At 37.8% G+C, this 22,602-nt stretch overlaps 1 protein-coding gene across 1 annotated transcript; it reads left to right on the forward strand.

Moving 5' to 3' along the window:
• Positions 1 to 273: 273 nt before the first annotated feature.
• dnajc24 (DnaJ (Hsp40) homolog, subfamily C, member 24) lies at positions 274 to 20,847 on the forward strand. The gene is made up of 6 exons (XM_059536172.1): positions 274 to 370; positions 498 to 602; positions 929 to 1,040; positions 5,395 to 5,533; positions 20,396 to 20,464; positions 20,543 to 20,847. Exons 3-6 carry the CDS (start codon positions 930 to 932, stop codon positions 20,674 to 20,676), a joined length of 453 nt encoding a protein of 150 aa, XP_059392155.1. The 5' UTR covers positions 274 to 370; positions 498 to 602; position 929; the 3' UTR covers positions 20,677 to 20,847.
• The last annotated feature ends 1,755 nt before the right edge of the window (positions 20,848 to 22,602 follow it).

Here is a 22,602-nt window from a genome sequence, read left to right on the forward strand (position 1 = left end):
AAAACGTTGCCCACCGGTTTGAGTTTAAACTTGCCCATGGTGTCTCTACTTTTATTATTATTATTATTATTATTATTATATATCTATAATCCCTATAAAATGCGATTAGGAACCATTTTGGAATCCTTTATTATTATTATTCATTAAATTGTAAACTAAAATGAAAGAAATGCGTAAAAAGTCTGCCTTAAATATATACAGAGATGAACAAAATGAAACAGAAAAAAGCCTCTTTGCTTTGAGCACGTCCGTTTCCACGGATACAGCAGTGTGTTTGTCTCTAAAGCATCCGTGTAGAAACGTTTAATTTGAGTAGTTCCGCCTACTCAAGAGCAGTGGAATGTCAGAGCATAGACATTTACTTGTTGAAGTACAAACATAAGCACACTGTATTTGTTTGCCAATTTGTGTAGTTTACATATATATATATATATATATATATATATATATAATTACAAAACGTGGCTTTTTTGTTTAATCATACGTGTTTCTGTCAGGGCGTTAAAGAGCGAGGCAAACCCTCACACGGGATGCGGCATGGACTGGAAAGGCCAACGCTCATGACAGCTGCATAGAAACGGGGAAAAAAACCTTTATATTAGGTTAGTAAGAGCGATAGTTTAATTATACGAAATCATTCTGCAATATATGTATCTACATTACATTTTTTATCATTTTGTATGCTGTTTGTGGTAGTTATATGTCGCGTGTTGTATCTTGTCCACTAACTGACTAGCAGTTACTGTTAATAAAGATAGTTTAAAATGTTTTAAACCTATTGATTGTTAACTTAACAATCAACAAACATCAGTTAAATATGGGGGTATGTAAGTTGTAAATAAATAGTTAGCGAATCGTCCTGCACACACCTCTCGTTTTGAACTCATAGTTAATGCTTTCCTGTGCATTTTTTGTTTGTATTCTTCAGGATGATGGTAGATTCCAGTGGCCAACAGAAAGACTGGTACTCAATACTAGGTGCCTGTCCAACAGATGACATTAAAGAACTCAAACAGAAGTATCAGAAGCTCATCCTCATGGTAGGTGTTAAGAAAACTGTTTTAAACATTGAGAATAAGAACCAGTATTAATAATTGAGATATATAATTAATAACACATAATGATTTCTGAAGCATCATGTTACACTGAAGACCTTAATGACTGCTGAAAATTCAGCTTTGGCATTCACAGGAATAAATTTCATTTTAATGTATATTAAAATAGAAACCGTAATCTTAAATTATATAATATAATATTTCACATTATTAAGGTTTTATTAAATTTTCAAATTTAATAAATGCAGCCTTGGTGAGCATGAGAGACTTTTAAAAAACATAATAAAAAAAATAAAATATTCCCTCATGGCTTTCAACTCACTCCTGACTAAGGATGCACGATCATGATTTTTCATGGACTATTCCGATACCAATTTTTTTTACAATAAAAATAATCATCCTAATGCAGAACTGACGTTTACTTCTGGCTTTTCAAACGTGTATGCAAGTTCCAATTTACAGAAAAAAAAAACATTTCAGTTTTGTCACAATTTAGTCCATTTCTTTTCTCATCCAACACGTGAGAAGTTGATCTGAACATCTCTTCATGGTCTATTCGTGTTCAGGGCCGATTGCCGATCGCATATTTTACGCAAAAACCGTCCGTTTCCGATTTATGGCCGGTCAACCGGTGCATCCCTACTCCTGACCATAATATGGAGTTTTGGTCCTATATATTACAGTCATGCAGACCAACAAACAGTTTTCGAAACTTCTGAAGTCACAAAATTAATTGCTGTCGTTAGTTTTTTTGTTTTAATATATTGATATTTTCTCAAAGTCAAAAAGACTGTGAACCACTGCCATAAATGCGGTCTAATATGTTATTCAGTGCATGTCTACCAAATTCATAGTGATAAAATTCATACAGAGATAAAGATTATGCAGATTATGCTTGATTCTCCCATTAAAGTTTCCTCCAAGGGCAAATTGTTCTTGCTAAATACGAGCTTTGAAAACATATGCACAATTAATCAATGGCATCAGTATTTCTCATTAATACACATTGCAGGTTGACTTATCCCAGTCAAGTTATACTTAAGCTGATTTGTTTAATCCCAAACCCATTTTAATTACAGCAATCACATAACACCAGTCGATCAATCAGGATGTGTGCCGTGCAATTTCTAGAAGCAGTTTGAAGAGTCCAGACCAGCGCCTAACGCAATATACAGCAGGAAAGTGATTGGTAATGAAACCGTTAATGGTATAAAACTTCTGATCCAAGTCAAATGAATCGATGTTTCATGATAGAAATGATATGTTTCTTCATATTATAGCCAGACAGTTGAACAAGAGTCAGTTTACAGATCCAGAATCAACCACAACATTTGCATTACCAGTGTAACCTCAGGCTTTAACCAATCCATACTGCTGTAATACGGATTGCAGTGGTCAGTGTCCTGCGTTCATGTGCGATCAGCCTGACAGTAGGGGGCAGTAGTGTGATGGTAGTAGCCTTTGTGCCCCCTGTCTCCTCTCCTCCCTCTCCACTGAAGCAGAGAGTGGCTGCAGGCAGCATACTAGAGCCCAGCGGAGGATGTGGCAGTGCTCCCTTCGCAGCCTCTGAGAGATGATGATGTATTGTTAGAGCTGGCGAGTGCTCCAAATTGTCCAGCCCTTTATATTGTGTTTCTGCTCTCCAAGCTCCATTAGCCCCAGTAAATGAATATTTTACAATGCGTGCAAAGAGACAGCAATTAAAGCGTGTAACTCCAGAGGGGCAGGAGGACGGGTCGCTCTAACCAAGCACCAGCCTCTCGTTGTGTTATGTATTTATGACTAGTACCTGAGCCACGCAGACTGCAAGTTGTAAGAGCGACACCATAGGAAATGTGTGATTGGTGTTTGTAACATCAGAATGCGTCCTGAGAAGACTTTGGAAAACAGCATAGTAAGCATTAATGTTCAAATCTAGCTAACGTTTTCAGAATTATTAGTGATAAACTAAAAATTGGGTGTAGAAATAGTTTTCACTCAGAAACTCACTTTAAAATAATTACAAGGACTTAGAAAGTAACACTTAGAATTAAACATGACATTTTGGCTGAAACACAACTTAGAATTTTTTTTTTTTTTTTTTTTTTTTTTTTTTACAGTAGGTTTAAGTAATGTGAAATAATCAGTAGTTTTTTTTTATTCTAAAAAGTTGTGTCCAGTTTCTGACAGAATTATGTATAGCATGAAACATTTCATATATTTTAAAATTGCAGCTGTTTAAAAGTTTAGGGTCAAATTAAAAAAAAAAAGATTTTTTTCTTAAGTTTTTCTTTTGAGCCATTTAAAAACATACATACGTTTTTCTTTATAAAAAAATGTGGCATTTTTACATTCATCCCAGCATTCTTTTATCTTTCCATCAGACACTAAATCAAATGCTCAGTTACGACAGACCTGAAACAGGGATAGTCTATTTGACAAAAGACTACCCAGGGAGATGTTTGTGAAGCAGCAGTATGTGTTTGCCAGGGCTAAGCTGCACTTCACACCTGTGGTCCTGACTCCTCAAGCTCACCTACAAAGAGTAGAGGGAAGCAAAACCCTATCTCCAATTCCGCCACTGGGGAGAGAATCTGGCGTCCTGCTGGAGGTAACTGAGAGATTGTGCTCCAAGCTTGTGTGACCATTCTCAGGGTTCAGGAACAGAGCTGTTTTTTCTGATTCTGGTCTGGCTGAGTATAGAAGTGAACTTTAGGATGGGTGGTGTTTCATATTTACCACAGAAATAAAAATAAGATTTCTGATATCTAAACATAAGGGTTTGGTTTGACTTGAAATTTTTGCACATGCTGATTTAAAGTTTCACTTACAGCTCAGGTTTTCTCTTTAGCTATTTAGCTTTGGTCATTCTCTGATCCTCTGATCTGAAGCGTCTTAAACACAAATCGATTTAATCCTCTTTGCTGGCATCCTGTGCAGTTCCTAATCTTAATGTCTTTTTACTCTGGTACTTTTAATTAAACTAAGATTTGAGTGAAAAAGGATGCTTTCTTGGATTCTACAAACTTGAAATCCTCCGTTAAGGCGGCATGTGAAAGTGCTAAGACTGGAATGAACTCACTCCCAAAAGCCTTCCATCTTTTGGATGGTTCCAATAAATGTTTTAATAAATGATTATCTTTAAGGTTCTTTCATTTAAAGGTCATCAGCCCCTCTTTTTCTTATTCGAGGCGGCTGAGTGCTTGCCCTCTTTCACCCACACTGATAACGCCAAGAAACGGTTAATGATTCTCTCAATCAGGAAGTTAATTTTTGGCTTGTTGCTGCATTTGCTTTTCTCATTGCATTCTGACCGCCCATTAACAAAGTGAAAACAACAACAAAAACACAAACAGAGAAGGAGGGTATGAACGGGGAACAACGGAGAACGGGCGCCCTTAAATTTTAATTAGTTTTAAACGTAATTGCTTGAAATGATTCGTTGAATTCAGTCTTCCTGTTACTTAAAATTAAAAATATAATCACTGTGGACAGTAATTGGCTTGCCCCGGATTGTCGGTTATTGTAGTCCAGTGTCACCCCATGCATCATTACCCGACTTTGGCGGCGGTGCAGCTTCTGAACTATAGCGACCATACAAAAACACAAACACACACACATGCAGTGCTCTGCTTGCCTGTGCCAGAGCATAATCAGAGTTTGGTTGAATGCCTGCTCGAAAGGATCTAAGTTGTTTTCCGTTTGCCCCTCTCAACCTTGCTCTTCTCCTGTGGGCGAATGAAGAAGCCCACGGCTCGGCTGACCCTCGACCCCCACTAATCGATAGCCACAGCCTGCGCTCTGTAGATTCCTCAAGGAGAGGAATAACTCTATACTGTAAGAATCCATCCAGGCTGGAAGGGACTGTCAAAATAACCCCTAAAGCTCACTATTGGGGGCTGCATTAGACTTCTGGGTAAAAAAAAATAAAAGTGAGCTGTGATGTTACGGTATGAACTGTCATATTTTAGGATGCGAAGTGGAGATTGCATTAGTGTTTTTGGCCGGAGGAAGGAGGCACCCTTTGCCCTTTTAACCGTCCACTCTGTCTAGCCTCGTCATTGAGAAGACACATCTGTCCTAACTGATATATATTTTGCCTTTTTTGCACCATTGACCGTATTAGTGCCAAAGCTTTGCATTCACTGGTAAATTGTCCAAAAGCAAGGCTAGTCCATCAGCAAATTGCCCATGAACTTCCATCAACTGTGATGTTGTTTACATCCTTCTAGTCTATCTTTTGTATATCCAGTCATATCATCAGTTTCAGCTGTGATTTAATTAAATGTAAATGTCCAAGTTTAATAGATTCAGTAAAGCATGATTGTCATCAATCTCATTGCTCAATTTTGATTGGTAGTTTCACCCGGACAAGCAGAGGCTGGGCGTATCAGAAGGTGAAGCGGAGCAGCACCTGCAAAGATTCATTGACGTTGATCAAGCTTGGAAGATCTTGGGTAATGAGCAGAGCAGGATGGAGTACAACCTTCAGCTACGCGGTACGTTCCTGCCTGTCTGTCCTATCATGGGACTGAAGAGATTTGGAGGAATTAGTTGTTTAGATGGGCTTTCTTTTATTGAATTTCATAAAGGCTTTGTAAATGTTTTTTTGCTAAGCGACCACACTTGTGTGGTTTAATTATTTTATAATAAAAAATAAAAATGGGCAAACGTGATTGCTAATTAATCTCATAGCAACCTCCCAGAATACTTTAGCAATTTTTATTTAATCCTTGTACTAGACAATTTTTGAATAATTATTTAGATTTTAGCTTCACTTTACTGAATTTTGTGAATGCACAACAAAGCATTTAATCTAGATAATAATGTAAAAAAATGTCATTTATTTTCTGTTCATTAATGTTGATAAAACTGTATTAAGAGCATAAACAAGATTTGTCACTAGCCCTTTGGGGCAGACATCTAAAATTGTCCAAAATATTTAAAAATGCCAAAGGAAGGAATGAAAACAGAGCTGTTGTCTTTGGTCTGGACAGATGATTCCTTACAGAAGAGGATAGCGAGAATTGTGGGTAGTAGAGGAGGAGGGAAATAAAGAGAGATAGTGAGAGAGAATGTAGGTCAGGTCTGTCACACATGGCCAGTTCTTACATGAAGTGATAGTCTGCTTCTCTCCTCTCTCGCCTAAGGAAAAAGCTCCCCCTAGCACTCCATTAGGACCTTCAATAAGTGTACATCCAGGGTCCTGTGCGCCATTTACTGGGGAGCTGTGGCATCGCCTTTGGGAGGGAACACTTTGCGCAGCTACTTGCTAACATAGATCACAACAGCCACAGAATTGACATAGATCGAACTTCCACAGAAAAACCAGACCTTGTCTAGGCTGCACATGCAGGAGTGATGGAGTTGACCTTTTCAATTAGATGCAGTGACTTTATTACCCACATCAGACATGCATTTTTTGTCTTCATATGCAAGTGTTAAAGTTTTGCCTTTTAATGCTCATTTAAAGGAATACTCTACTTTCTTAAAAAAATAGGCTAATTTTCCAACTCCCCTAGAGTTAAAAAGTTGAGTTTTACCATTTTCGAATCCATTCAGCCGATTTCCGGGTCTGGTGGTAGCACTTTTAGCTTAGCATAGATCATTGAATCTGATTAGACCGTTAGCATTCCGCTCAAAAATGACCAAAGAGTTTCTATATTTTTCCTATTTAAAATTTGACTCTTCTGTAGTTACATCGTGTACTGAAACTGACAGAAAATGAAAAGTTGCGATTTTCTAGTCTGATATGGCTAGGAGCTATACTCTCATTCCGGCATAATAATCAAGGAACTTATCAGCCTAGAAAATCGCAACTTTTCAATTTCGGTCGGTCTTAGTACATGATGTAACTACAAAAGAGTCAAGTTTTAAATAGGAAATATATAGAAACTCTTTGGTCATTTTTGAGTAAAATGTTATATGCTAAGCTAAAAGTGCTACCGCCAGGTCAGACTCTAGGAGAGTTGGAAAATGAGCCTATTTAAAAAAAAAAAAATAATAAAAAGTGGAGTGTTCCTTTAAAACAGAATAACAGATTTTTTTTATGATAATATTTCTTTTTATATATCACTGTTCAATGTATTCATTAGTAAATGTCAAAATGGTCAGTGTCAATAGTCTAGTGGGCAAGTGCGCTGACATATAATGGCATGGAGTTACAGGCGTGAGTCGTCCTGAGTTTGAATCCCAGCTCGAGGACATTTCCCAACCCCACTCTTTCTCTCTTTCCCACTTTGCTTTCTGTCTGCTTTCCAGTCATATCATAATACAGGCAAAACACCAAAAAAAAAAAGTCAACATTAATATTACAGTATAATGTTATGATGCCTAAATGCACCATTGTATTAACATTTTCTGCCGATTTTATTTATTTTATCAGGCATTATAGTATAGAATTTTAACAGTGACTATTAATAGGTCTGCACTTATAACATGACAATAATTTTTGATAACATATACATATCAGTGCATCCTTAGAAGAAAAGAGTCTGTGCAGATAATTTTACCAAATCTATTGTTGATACTTTAGTCTAAAGGGATATTAAAAATAATCTTGGCTCTCTACTCAAGTCTATATGGTCTGTTTTAATTAAATTTGGAATTGATTCTGTCCAGCTCAAAGGATATACTAATCCCCATCTAACTTAAGTAGCTTGCCCTGTAGTCATTCACTAGACGTCAAAATGTGTGTCAGTATTGACCAGACATGGTTTGCTGTCAAACACTGTGGCCTCTATTTGTGGCCACGTCTGATTGGCTTAATCATTCGCTCTTACAAAATGTATAGTATTTATAAATATTCATGCACCCATCTTACCAGAAAATTATTCAGTCATTAATATTCATGAGTCTTATTCATGAGATATGAGAAGATAGCATTTTACTTGTGTTTACTGTCATAGGAGAAGTCTTTATGACTCTAATCGGTTTATGCATCTCTGATTTAATGACTGAGCAGAAATGCATCAAGGGATAGCCATGCATTTGTTACTGGAGGTTATTCTGGGGTACTCCGAATAGTGTAAGGTAATTAATTGAGTTGTTGGGTTGCATAACTGAAGTATCCCCTTCAGTTCCTAATTACCATTTTAAATAAAATGTTTGCTTCATTTTATATCTGAATTAGATATTTTTTAGGTAAATGGAGACATGTCAGACTACTCATTTCAACAATGGAGCTAATTTCTTTGTCTCAAGTGTTTTTTTTTTTGTTTTTTTTGTACCTGTAGGGAATGAATGATGGAAATTAGTTGCAAGAACTGAAGTGGCACCTACTTAGGACATTCCTTTAAACTAATTAAAATAAATCATGATAAAACACTGCACTCAAACCTGTTAATTGCTAGTATCTCAGACAGACTGCCAGAAAGGGACAAGAACCATTACGTGGAAGTGTCGCAATTCCTCAATTCATTATGAAGTGATGTGATCTAATTTTATTCTTGGCCTCTTGACAATTAATTGTCATAGTGCACTTTTTCACACAGTTTTAGTTTTAAATCCACTTATTAGCTGCCTTTTCAGATGCCCACTATTCCCTGCTCGAATATTCAATGAATATTTCAAGACAACTCCTTTGTGTATATTCATAGCAGCAGTAGGAGATATGAAGGCTGTTTCGAAGACACTGTAAATGACCTCAGATGACTTCGCAGCTTCCCTTTTTCTAAATCTCTTATATGTGGAACAGCGGCCCAACGATCCTCGTTGATTATTGCTTAAATATTTCAACGAGCAAGGATTGCTCTGGAAACTTTTTACAGATGCTTTGAATCTTCCAGACACTTTTTCTTTCCTGCAGGAGCACAATGGTTTTCGGGTTTGGCCTTTTTTCACAAAAATTTAAAGTGGTATATTAAATGTAGCTTTCAGAGTACATTGAAATATAGACCCTAGTAAGGTTAGCTGGCATATTGAATTTAATATATTGTATTAAAGGTCCTAGATCATGTCATTTTCAATTTTTCAAATTTTTTTATTAAAGGCATAGGTCCGAGAGTTCTCTTACCCTCAATAGATAGCAAGGGTACTACCATGGTCAAGGCCCAGAATGGATTCAAGATTCAAGATTTTTATTCGTCACATATACAATTATATAGAGCATATATAACCAGCAGTGAAATAGGAGTCAGGTCCGTTCCATGGCAAGTGCAATTATTAACACAACACCGATGAAAATATACATAAATATAGCTATGAAAGAATGAAATAAAAGTATACAATAAAAAATATAAGAATAAAATATAAAAAATTTAATATAGAACGCAAAATAATGTGCATGAAAGTAAACTGTAGTCTTAAATATTAAAATACACAGGAATGTACAAGAGGCAAATGTGCAAACAGGTTGACACTGTCAGTGTGTCTATGTGAGGTAGTGAATGATGAAGATCTTACTGATAAAGTGAACATTAAGTGGAGACATGAAGATGTTAAAAGGCTGGTTTTGAGTTTAGGAGCCTGATGGCCTGGGGGAAGAAACTCCTCCTGAGTCTCTCGGTTTTTGCCATCAGGCTACGGAAGCGATAACCAGATGGCAGCAAAGTGAAAAGATGGTTACTGGGGGGGATAGAGTCCTTGATGATTTTAACAGCTCTGCTTTTGCAGCGTTTGATGTAGATGTCCTGCAGAGAGGGGAAAGCAGACCCGGAGATGCGTTCAGATAATCGCACAACTCTCTGCAGGGCTTTGCAGTCTTGACTGGAGCTGTTCCCATACCACACTGAGATACACTGAGTCAGTACACTTTCTATAGCCCCTGAATAGAAAGTTTTCAGGATTGCTGGTGAGACCCTGAATTTCCTCAGCTGTCGCATATGGTACAGTCTTTACCTGGCTTTATTAACCTGTGTTTGAATGCGAGTTGTCCAAGTCAGGTCCTCGGAGATGTTTACACCAAGGTACTTGAAACTGCTCACCCTCTCAACAGGTGTCCCGCTGATCATAAGAGGAGTATAAGGCTGCTACTGTCTCCTCCTGAAGTCCACAATCAGTTCTTTAGTTTTTGCTCACATTCAGAGAGAGACCGTTGTCCTGGCATGATGTTAATTTCTCTACCTCATCCAAGTATGTGGTCTCATTATTGTTGTGAATGAGGCCCAGAACCACAGTATCATCAGCAAATTTGATTATAGATGTAGAGCTGTGCGAAGACACGCAGTCATGTGTGTACAGTCGTTGCCAAAAGTTTTGAGAATAACATAAATATTGGAAATTGGAAAAGTTGCTGCTTAAGTTTTTATAATAGCAATTTGCATATACTCCAGAATGTTATGAAGAGTGATCAGATGATTTGCATAGTCCTTCTTTGCCATGAAAATAAAACCTTTCCACTGCATTTCATTGTTGTCATTAAAGGACCTGCTGAGATCATTTCAGTAATCGTCTTGTTAACTCTGGTGAGAATGTTGACGAGCACAAGGCTGGAGATAATTATGTCAGGCTGATTGGGTTAGAATGGCAGACTTGACGTTAAAAGGAGGGTGATGCTTGAAATCATTGTTCTTCCATTGTTAACCATGGTGACCTGCCATCATTGCGTTGCATAAAAATGGCTTCACAGGCAAGGATATTGTGGCTACTAAGATTGCACCTAAATCAACAATTTATAGGATCATCAAGAACTTCAAAGAAAGAGATTCAATTCTTGTAAAGAAGGCTTCAGGGCGTCCAAGAAAGTCCAGCAAGCGCCAGGATCGTCTCCTAAAGAGGATTCAGCTGCGGGATCGGAGTGCCAACAGTGCAGCGCTTGCTCAGGAATGGCAGCAGGCAGGTGTGAGCGCATCTGCACGCACAGTGAGGCCAAGACTTCTGGAAGATGGCCTGGTGTCAAGAAGGGCAACAAAGAAGCCACTTCTCTCCAAAAAAAACATCAGGGAATAAACCAATATTTATGTAATTCTCAAAACCTTTGGCCACGACTGTAGAGAGAGTAGAGCAGGGGACTCAGGACACAGCCCTGCGGGGCTCCTACGTTCAGGGTGATGGAATTGGAGGTGTACTGGCCTAGTTTCACCGCTTGAGGTCTTCCAGTGAGGAAATCAAGAATCCAGCTGCAGAGTGAAGAATTCAGGCCGAGGTCCATGAGTTTAGAAGCTAGCTTTATGGGGACTATAGTATTAAAAGCTGAGCTATAGTCGATAAATAGCAGCCTTACATAGTTCCCGTTATTGCTGTCAATGTGTGTGAGAGAAGAGTGCAGGATGTGAGAGATGGCATCATCAGTGGATCTGTTTGAGCGATAGGCAAACTGAAGAGGGTCTAAAGTATCCGGGATGGAGGAGCAGATGACATTTTTAACAGTCCCTCAAATACCTTCATGACTTTTGATGTGAGGGCAACTGGACGATAGTCATTCAGACAAGAGGGTTTATTGTTCTTAGGCACAGGGATGATGACAGATTTTTTGAATGAGGTGGGAACCACCGATGTAGCAAGAGACTCATTAAAAATGGATGTAAACAAGTGGAGTCACGTGACGTGCTCATGAACCAAGTCGCACTTGAATAGAGTTCCATACGTTTGGCCCCTTTTTGCTGATTTTTTAGTTTTATTTTAAGCTTTTTTCATTAACAACACTGTTCCTAATGTCTGGCAATCAGAAACAGCAGGAGATGTCTCCGTCGGCTTCTCCGATTAAGAAGAAATCTAAGCCACCGACGGATGATGTGGTGGATAAGATGGCGAATACTGTTGCACACTTTGAGGAAATTCTAAGATCTGAGTTGACAGCGATGCGGAACGAGTTCGCTTCTCACATGTCAGTTGTTCAATCGCTATGCTCCAAAATGGATCTTCTTACAGGGGAGATGAGAGAACAAAAGAAAGTTGTCGCGGATCACGATAGGCGAGTAGCAGCGCTCGAGCAACAGGTTGTTGATTTACAGGATCGCAGTAGGCGCTGCAATCTGCGTCTGGTTGGATTGCCTGAAGGGTCCGAAAAGGACGACCCTATTGGCTTTTTGAAGAGATCGCTACCGGCGTGGCTCCCGTCTCTGGCAGGAAAAGAGATTGAAGTGGAACGAGCGCATCGCGTGTACACCAGGCTCTCCTCAGATCGCGCTAAACCACGGCTTTTCATCTTTAAATTGTTGCGGTACACGGACAGGGAGCTCATTTTGCAGGCAGCCAGACTTCACGCCCCGGTGAAAACATCCGACGGTGCAACGCTGTCTTTCTTTCCAGATTTTTTGCCGGCCACCGCCAAAAGAAGAAGTGCATTTGCGCCAGTAAGAAAGGAAATGAGAGAAGCAGGCATCCAGAATTTTCTTCTCTATCCTGCAACGCTGAAGGTCATTCTCAATCAGGGTGAACCTAAATTGCTATACTCTCCAGAAGAAGCAAGAGTGTTTTTCAGATCCCATTCATCCATCAACTCTCACTGATCTTCAGCTGGGTGCTTGCTATCTAATCGGAGAAGAGATGCTCTCAGGCGTCCATGTCTTTCACTGTTAACTCTAATATTTATTTCTGAAATTATAGTTACTAGATAGTTTCATTGAGTATACAGTATCGCTTACTGATTATGGCGGTATAATATTTATGTTCTAGTTATATTCCTTCTCTCTTGTTTTAATTAATTAATTTATTATTATTATTATTTATTTTTATTTTATTATTTTATTTTATTTGTTTATTTATTTATTTATTTTTTTTTCAACAGAGATACTATTTAGTCAAAATGTGACTTTGGGGCCAATGTTGGTGCTTCTGTAATGTGCAGGTTTTTGTTGACGCCACGGATCATATTAAGGGGTGCTGGCAGATCAAGGTTTGTTCTTGGTTTGGTCTGCCATAGTTCATGGAAATGTGTTAATATATTTTTTTAAACTGACGGGAAGGGTGGGGGTGGGGGGTGGTTTGATGGTAGACTCAACTGGTTTCGTTTTCAAATTTGTATTTTGACTTATTATGCAGTAATGCTGTTTGATACCTATGACTGACCTTAATATTCTAAGTTGTAATATTAATGGCCCACACAAACGCACAGGTTTTCTGGATTTTTTGCGAAGGAGAAAGATTGATATAGTGTTAGTTCAAGAATCCCATTTGAAAGAGGAGGATGTACACAGGTGTAATAATAAGTTTTATGAAGTGGTATCTCATTCATCTTCGGGTGCTAAAACCAAGGGTGTTCTAATATTGGTGCGGAGGACTTTAAATATTACTATTTTAGATAAAGGTTGTGATACAGACGGTAGAATAACACATATAAAAACAATAGTGGACATGGGAATATTGTATTTATTTCAGTTTATGCCCCTTGTACTCCTGAACCTACTTTTTTCTCTGTTTTGTCTTCCTATCTTTTAAAATTTTCAGATTTTGAAATTGTATTAGGTGCAGACATGAATTCTGTAATGTCGCATATCCTAGATAGATCTGGACCAAAGGAATCACATTCTCAAGCCTTGTGTTCTGACAAACTTAGGCAATGTGTAACCTCGTCTTCATTGGTGGATAGTTAGCGTTTACTAAATCCTTCTGCTAAGTCTTTCACTTTCTTTTCTGCTACTCATAAATCCTATTCGCGAATTGACTATTTTCATTTCTACTTCTTTATCTTCAGCTGTTTGTGATGCCGATATCTGTTCCTTATCTTTGTCTGATCATGATGGAAATTTGTGCAGATTATCTTTGATCCCTCGACCGTCTCGTGCGGCCAGATGGCGATTTAACCCTAAATTGTTACAAGATGAGAACTTTTGTAGTCCATTCAGAAATAATTTTGCTGAGTTTATTGAAATTAACCAAGGCTCAGTGGATGATCCGCGAACACTTTGGAATGCAGTTAAAGGATTTATAAGGAATAACTCAATTTCTTATGCCTCTTTCCTTCAGAGAAACCGACATAAAAAGATAGTTGAATTGGAATCACAGCTCCAGAACCTGACTAGAGACAATCAGCGTTGTTTCTCAGACAATACACTCAGCAAAATCATGGCGGTTAGATCCGAGCTCAATTCATTACTGAGATCTAGGGCAGAATTCCTGATTCAAAGATGCAGGCAGAATTATTATTTTCAAGGAAGTAGACCAAGCCACCTTTTAGCTCTAAGAATACGCAACAGTGAAAAGTTTGCTAATATTTCAGCAGTGAAATCCCAATCCGGGCTCATTGTGACAGATCCAAAAGACATTAATATTTCTTTTCATTCTTTTCATTCTTTTTACTCTAACCTATATACTTCTGCTGTTGGTGACCCTGACTCTTTTGCATCTTTTCTGTCAAACCTTGATTTACCTAGGCTGTCAGATTCAGACTCTGATTACCTGGCTGAACCGATTACCCTTCAAGAGCTGGAGTCAGCAATTCGATCTATGAACAAGGGGAAATCCCCAGGTTTAGATGGTATTCCTGTCGAATTGTATATTACTTTTTGGTCGGATTTAGGCCCCCTCATGTTAGATATGATAAATTTTTCAGTTACTCAAGGTTCATTTCACCCATCTATTAATATAGCTGTGATTTCTCTCTTGTTAAAAAAAGATAAGGATCCGACTTCATGTTCTAGTTACCGGCCACTCTCTTTGATAGGGACTGATGTTAAATTATATGCTAAGGTACGATCTCGTCGTCTAGAGAAATATATGAACAGGCTAGTTCTCCATGACCAAACAGGGTTCATTAAATCTCGCTCCGCTTCAGATAATTTACGCAGGTTATATCATATTATTTATTCAACTAATAGTTCGTCCTCCCCTTGTGCAGTATTATCTCTAGATGCAATGAAAGCTTTCGACCAGCTAGAATGGAACTATTTATGGGCGGTTCTACAGCATCTGGGTCTAGGATCGAGTTTCATAAACATGATAAAAGTTCTGTACGCCAATCCAGCAGCCTCTGTTCTCACAGGTTCTGTCTGCTCTAACCCATTCTTTATACATCGAAGTACTCGTCAGGGTTGCCCACTTTCTCCTCTGTTATTTGCCTTATCTTTGGAACCCTTAGCTCAAGCGGTCCGACTATCTGAAAGTATTTCTCCCATAAGTATAAGGAATACTCATCATCATATTTCTTTATTCGCTGATGATATCTTATTGTTTCTGGAGAAGCCGTCACATTCTATTCCCCATGTATTAGATTTATTTGACCATTTTGGATTTCTCTCTGGATTTAAAATTAATTGGAGTAAGTCATGTCTACTTCCCCTCAATTCTAAATCTGATCCCATTTCCCTTTCTTTATCTATTCCAGTAGTTCAAAACTTTAAGTACCTGGGGATAGATATTTTTCCTTCCCTGCAAGAAATTATTTAAAAAACTAGTAGTATTCTAGGCAAAATATCCTCAGATTTAGAAAATTGGTCTCGTCTTCCTACTTCTCTTCAGGCTCGTATATCGGTGATTAAAATGAATGTTCTCCCACGTATTAATTTCTTCTCTTCTATGATTCCTCTAGCTCCACCAGTTGGTTACTGGAACAAACTTGATGCATGTGTTTCACGGTATATATGGGATGGGAAACGTCCTCGTATTAAACTGACTACTTTACAACGAAGTAGATTACATGGAGGTCTTTCTTTCCCTAATTTTAGATTGTATGCCCAAGCCTTTTCCCTCCGCCTTTTATCAATTTGGTTTGACCCTGATGCTTCTGTATCTTGGAAAGCAATTGAGGAATCTATTGTGTATCCATATATATTGAGGCATCTGGTTTTCTCGGGGGTTCCGCTTAGGCAGTGTAAATCTAGGTTTGGTCCCATTGTAACCCATCTCCTTTCTACATGGAGGGATGTTGAAAGACGTTTACAACTAGTTGAAATTTGGCATAAGCATACGCCAATTTTTCACAATAATAATCTTTTGTCAGGCAACACTCCATTCCATTGTCCGCAATGGACTCATCACAAAGTAAATACTCTGGGAGATATTTATGATGATAGTGGTTTACAATCCTTCCAGAATCTCAAAACTCAATATAATCTGCCAGGCACTTCCTTTTTTATGTATTTGCGCATTAGAACGGCCCTACGGGCATATGGGGTGCCCTGGAACTCTCAACTGTCTATTCACCCTTTGCGCAAACTAATCCTTCCCTCTGAGGAATCTCCCTCCTCTGCTTCAGTCATCTATCTTTTTCTTCTTGAGCATTCTTACAAACCTTTATCTATTACAACTGTTTGGGCTAAGGATCTTAATGAGGATGTGCATGTTTTATTTTCAGATCAGATATGGAGAATGTTTAAACTGTCTTCTAAAAACCCAAACCACCAAATGATTCATTGGAAATTGCTGCATAGGGTTTACTTGACTCCAATGAAACGTTATCATATGAAGCTGTCGTCTTCTCCTAAGTGTACTCTCTGTTCGCAAGGATCTTTAGGCACATTTTTGCATTTTTTTTGGGAGTGCCCCTCTCTCTCTCTTTTTTGGATTCAGCTCTCACAGGACCTTTCTTATTTGTTGGGTACTGAGATATGTTTGTCTCTACATCTTTTTTTCATGAATGACTTTTGGGACCTCACCTTGTCTAATCAACAAAGATGTTTACTGTTAGCTGCTCTCACTGCAGCAAAAAAGTTGCTAGTCAATCGTTGGAATCCTCTTCACACAATGGACAGAAGAACCTGGGCAGTTTATTTGTTAGATATAATCTCAATGGAACTCTCAACTTGTCGTATACATGGATCTAATGTGAAAACTGTTAATGTATGGCATTCATCTTTTAATGTCATTTCATCTTTTCTAAAATCTTTGTAAATATTATTTTATTGTATGTTATGTATTAATATTACTTAATTTATTTTTATTATTGTTTATTTTACTTATGTATTTATTATTTTTCTTCTCTACTCTTTAGTCTACCAGGGGGTGGATGGGTTCTACATTTGCTCAGTTGCTTTTTGTCTTCTGCTGTTGTTCACAAAAGAAAATTCAATAAAAAGTTGTTAACAAAAAAAAAAAATGGATGTAAACAAACCAGTGAGCTGATCAGCGCAGGACCGCAGAACACGGCCAGAAATCCCATCAGGTCCGGCTGCTTTGCTTACATTCACTCTCTTTAGTGCCCTCCGACCTTGTCCTCCGACACGGTGATCACATGATGATCGCTGCTCTGGCTGCTGCCTCCTGACGCGCTGATTGGCAGACTCACACTGCTTAGATTGCTTTCAAAGCGGCCGTAGAAATTGTTTTGCTCGTTAGCCAGCGACGGATCTGCTCTCACCTTTGCAGAGGATTTGTTTCCAAAAGCACAGATGGTCCTTAGTCATTGCCACATGCGTCGGGAGTCATTTAGCTGAAAATGTGACTCTATGCGTTCCCTGTATCTGTGTTTGGCGACTCTTACTGTGCGTCGGAGAGCATACCATGATGCTTTGTACTTGCTCATGTTTCCCGACAGAAGACCGGCGTTGTAAGCAGCATTGCGTTTGTTTACTGCTGCACGGATTGTTTTGTCCACCCACGGTTTCTGATTAGAGAAGGTCCTTATAGTTATTGTATCCGTAACTTGTTCGGCTAGCGTGTTTACAAAGCTTAATGGTACATCTGTGAACTCGCTGACGTCAGATGAACTTGGTAGTAAGGACATCGCTAAAATAATCAGTGGTTCAACCTTAATTTTATGAAGCGATGAGAATAATTTTTGTGTTTTGAACATGGTAGTTGCATTACTGTCTATGCAGGGTCAGGAAGCTCTCAGATTTCATCAAAAATATCTTAATTTGTGTTCTGAAGATGAACAAAGGTCTTGTGGGTTTGGAACGACATAAGGTGAGTAATTAATGACAGAATTAAAATTTTTGGGTGAACTATCCCTTTAAAAAAAGAAATTTTGATGCATTCAATTCAAGTTTATTTGTGTAGTGCTTTTTACGATACAAATCATTTCAAAGCAACTTTACAGAAAATTAAGTTTCTACAATATTTAGTAGTAGCTTATCAGCGATGACTTGTCAGTTTATGTGCATACTTGCATTTCAGAAAAAATAATACAAGACGTAGTCAGCCAGATGATTAACACTATTAACAGCAATTATTATATGATGCAATCACACTTGTAGCAATATTTGGTAGTTATGTATGTTGTTTCTGGGTTGGCATCATCTCTTCTCAGCTGTTCTGGATCCAGACTGGAGCTTGTGTAAAGCCTAGTTACATCCAGTGGCAAAACAGAGAAACAAATAGAGACATAATTAGCATAGCTGTTGTTTCAACCAAGTAAAATTAATTAATTTAACCCAAGCTAAAGAATAATAATGCACATTTGATCAGATACAACTGCAGTCACAAAATGCGTGGCGAAAGAGACGTTTTTAATCTAGATTTTAAAAGAGAGAGTCTGTCTGAACCCCGAACATTATCAGGAAGGCTATTCCAGAGTTTTAGTGACCTTTGCTATCCTAAGAACTACCAAAATTCCAGCGTTTTGTGACCTTAGGGAGCGTGATGGATTGTAGCGTGGTATAAGGCTAGTTAGGTACGCTGGAGATAAACCATTTATGGCCTTATAGGTAAGTAATGATAATTTGTAACTGATATGGAACTTAAAGGGTTAGTTCAGCCAAAAATGAAAATTATGTCATTAATGACTAACCCTCATGTCGTTCCAAACCCGTAAGACCTCCGTTCATCTTCAGAACAAAGTTTAAGATATTTTAGATTTATTCGGAGAGCTTTCTGTCCCTCCATTGAAAATGTATGTACAGTATACTGTCCATGTCCAGAAAGGTAATAAAAACATCATCAAAGTAGTCCATGTAACATCAGAGGGTCAGTTAGTATTTGTTGAAGCATTTAAAATACATTTTGGTCCAAAAAAATAAATAAATTACGACTTTATTCAGCATTGTCTTCTCTTCCGGGTCTGTTGTGAGTGCGACTGCTGTGACAGTTGACGTACGATGCTGCTGACATGTTTTCTGGTGCACAAAGATAACACATCAGCAGCGCTGTACGTCAGCAGCGTCACTGCAGTCTTGTGAATGTTCTTTTTAACACACTCTGTTAGCTTAGATAAATTAGAAGTTTAATCTGGTAGACTAGTGTTGTCACGGTACCAAAATTTCAGTATTCGGTACCGATACCAGTGAAAATCCATGGTTCTTGGTACTAAAGCAAAACACAAAAATATGCTAATAAAAAAAAACACACTTTTTAATCACTAAAAATAAAACCAATGCCATTCTTTATACTTATTTACAATTGTGTTTAAAGTTTTTCTACAAGTAATATAATTATGAAAAACCTAACACAAATTTCACCCAAATTTTATTTGCCTTTTAATTAATTAAATTTAAACATAATTTTTTGGTAAATAAAAGTGATTTGATATTAAAATTAAAACATGGAAGAAATATTGTGTGATTTCTTTAAAAAGTGTAAAAAAAAATTTCAACAGTAGTAGCAGTATAACATACATTCTACTAAATAATACTATTTCTAGCACAATGCCTATATGTAAAAATGAACTTATTTTGACGGGTTCCCATGAATACCTTTAAATTAACACTGGTTTTACTCAAATGAAATGGTAAAATGCTTGTGAAGTGACTCAGAACAGTTCTGGTGATGTTATTTATGTCCTCATTGAGATGGCAGATGCTTAAATTACTGCAAGCGTCACGCGCTTCAGTCTATGTAGTAAATAAACCTTCTTTAGTAAATTTAAATTTCTTTAGTAAATTTCTTTAAAAAGTTTAAAAAAACATTTCAACAGTAGTAGCAGTATCACATACATTCTACTAAATAATAATATTTCTAGCACAATGCCTATATGTAAAAATGAACTTATTTTGACGAGTTCCCATGAATAACTTTAAATTGACACTGGTTTTACTCAAATGAAATGGTAAAATGCTTGTGAAGTGACTCAGAACAGTTCTGGTGATATTGTTTATGTATTTATGTCCTCATTGAGATGGCAGATGCTTAAATTACTGCAAGCGTCACGCGCTTCAGTCTATGTAGTAAATAAACCTGCACGTCTCTGCCATTCATTCATTCACACAGAGACGCGCAGAACATGCAGGATTCATATTTCAACCAACTTTTGCGGCTTAACATTTACAGAAAGTGGTCCATATGGAGATTTGATTTGATTAATTTATGCTAACTTTGACAAATTCAGTGACTGTCTATATTAAAATGTAAGTTTCATTTTCATGACAACACTATGGTAGACCTTGACTAAGGTCTATTTATTTCTTCTTATTAGTGGTGTATTAGCCATAATGTATTGCATTCCCATATGCTATGCTAAAATGTGGTGCTAAAATGACTTCATAAGTGGTCCTTTAGGTAATATTGATTTGTTCATGATAGAAAAATAGCATGTTCTTTCATTGTTTTCTTCACACTGGATTCAAACATCAAATTGACTGCATCTTCATATATTATATTTCTCTCTGCAGCAAATGAACTGAAACAGAGCTGGCCAGTGGATGCTCGTATAACCCTTGATGACATGAACTGGGATTGTGGTTAGTGATCTGTTCTCAAGCAGTTTACTGGTTAAATTTCAGTCTGAATTATAATTACAAAAATCTCTTCTGTTTCAGACACTGAGTGTTACACGTACAGCTGCCGCTGTGGAGGAGAATTCATCTTTGAGAAGGATGACTTAAAAGAAATGGAAACAGTTGTGTGCTGCGATTCCTGTTCGCTCAGCATTGAAGTTAAGAAGGTCACATGAAACTTGGATCTGTTCAGTGAGATTCTTATTGGACTATTATTTAGCTCTTTTAAAATGGGACGTATTCTTTGGACACAGTTAATTTTAACAGGAAGTCAACCCCATTCTTAACTGAATGTGGCACCAATGAGAAACTATTTGTTTATTAAATATTTATTCATGAATTCAAAAGACATTTCTTTCTTAATGCTCTTCTAATGGTCTCCACATAGATGTTAAAATCAACTAATCACCAAATAACCAGAACTGGTTTCCAGAATTGGGGCACACTACACTTGCAGTGTCTCAGAAAGCCCTTTGGTTGTTTCCTCTGAGATAGACGTGCTCTTTTTACAGACCAGACGCTTACCAAAAGGAAAATAAAAAACTTTCTGTTTGTTCCCTAGCCCCCTCCTTTCACTCCCCTGTGTTTGAGAGAACCAGGCGGCTCAGTAACCTCTTAGCTCTTGTCAACTTTGTTTGCATGTAAATAAATTCACTTTTTTCCTCCTCTGACAATGAAGTCACAAACTGCCTCCACACATCACTGGTTGAAAAAGGCCCTCTAGTTAATGATGAGCTTTTCTTTGCCTTATTGTTCCCCGGTCCACTCAATTTTGGGGGGATCCGCAAGGTTGTGGCACTGGAATAGGGTCATGGCTTTATTAAACTTCAAACAGTCATTTGGCTGTTTGCTAAAATCTGCGTCCCACAGTAGAAACAGCTTGATCGGGGCAAAACCACGCTTTTCATCAATGTCCTTAGGCCTGAACTGAGGCTAGACCTGCCAGTGGACCGGCAATGGACCGAACTGTAATCAACTGTGACATCAATTATGGATAATCTCATCACTTTTGGAGAGTGGGCTTGTCAAAGCTCTAATTAAGTCCTTGGTTCCCCCTATATGTGCAGACAGGATCAACAACACATCATAGTGCAATGATAGACATCATCATTCTATTTTTGAGGGGATCTACATTTTAACCTTGTGTGCACTTGTGGGTCTGGACAGGCAATAAGGCTGCTGTGTTCATTTGAACGTCTCTTTACGTCTGTGTGTATGACTGAAGATGATGCACAAAAAAATTATAATAATTTATAATTTGCATAATAATGCAAATTTAATGTTATTGTCACTTCAGTAAACTTTTTTTTTTTCCTGGTTCTTGTTCACAGGTAGTTTTTCTTTTAATGCAGAGCCTTCACTTTTTTGAAAGATCTTTAATCACCTTTTTGCCCTCATGGTTTCGCATTTAATGCAAACATAGTCTAATTTGCACTGAAGAGGAATCGTCCCTCCATCTTAACAATTCCTATTTCAAGTTTCCTATTCCTATTTCCTAATGGTTTCCATGTTTTGGACAAGGTTGCCTCTACATGCCTCTCAGATCAAAAGTGTCCAGCCAAATTTTCCTTTTGAAATGATGATTGATCAGTAAATCTGCCCTAAACACGTGCTATTGATTTTTGCAGAAATTAACATTTGTCCACCCAAACAATCACCAAACAAGCAATGTTATAAAATTACAGACCCGTCAGAATTAGATTTCTGTTTAAAAATCACACTCTTTACCTTAAAGGTTGTATAATTTCATCTATTTTTGGTGTATGAGCTCTACTAAAGATGTTTGTGGGAAGCTCATGGCTCTATGCTTGTGTTGTGGTTGTCTGGTTTGTTTATGACTGGGAGTCTTTCAGAGAACCAGAGGTTTACTGCCTATCCCATCATCCTATCCATTCAATTGGCAATAATGCTAACAGCCCTCAAGCAGTGCTAGACCCCTTTGTGTGTGTGTGTGTGTGTGTGTGTGAGAGAAAGAGAGAGAGATAGAGAGAAACCGATAAAGGGATATTTCACCCAAAAATGAAAATGTGATCTTTATCTGCTTACCCCCAGGGCATCCAAGATGTAGGTGACTTTGTTTCTTCAGTAGAACACAAACTGAG

This window comes from Carassius carassius, chromosome 43 (genome assembly GCF_963082965.1).
Source record: "Carassius carassius chromosome 43, fCarCar2.1, whole genome shotgun sequence".
NCBI lineage: Eukaryota > Metazoa > Chordata > Actinopteri > Cypriniformes > Cyprinidae > Carassius > Carassius carassius.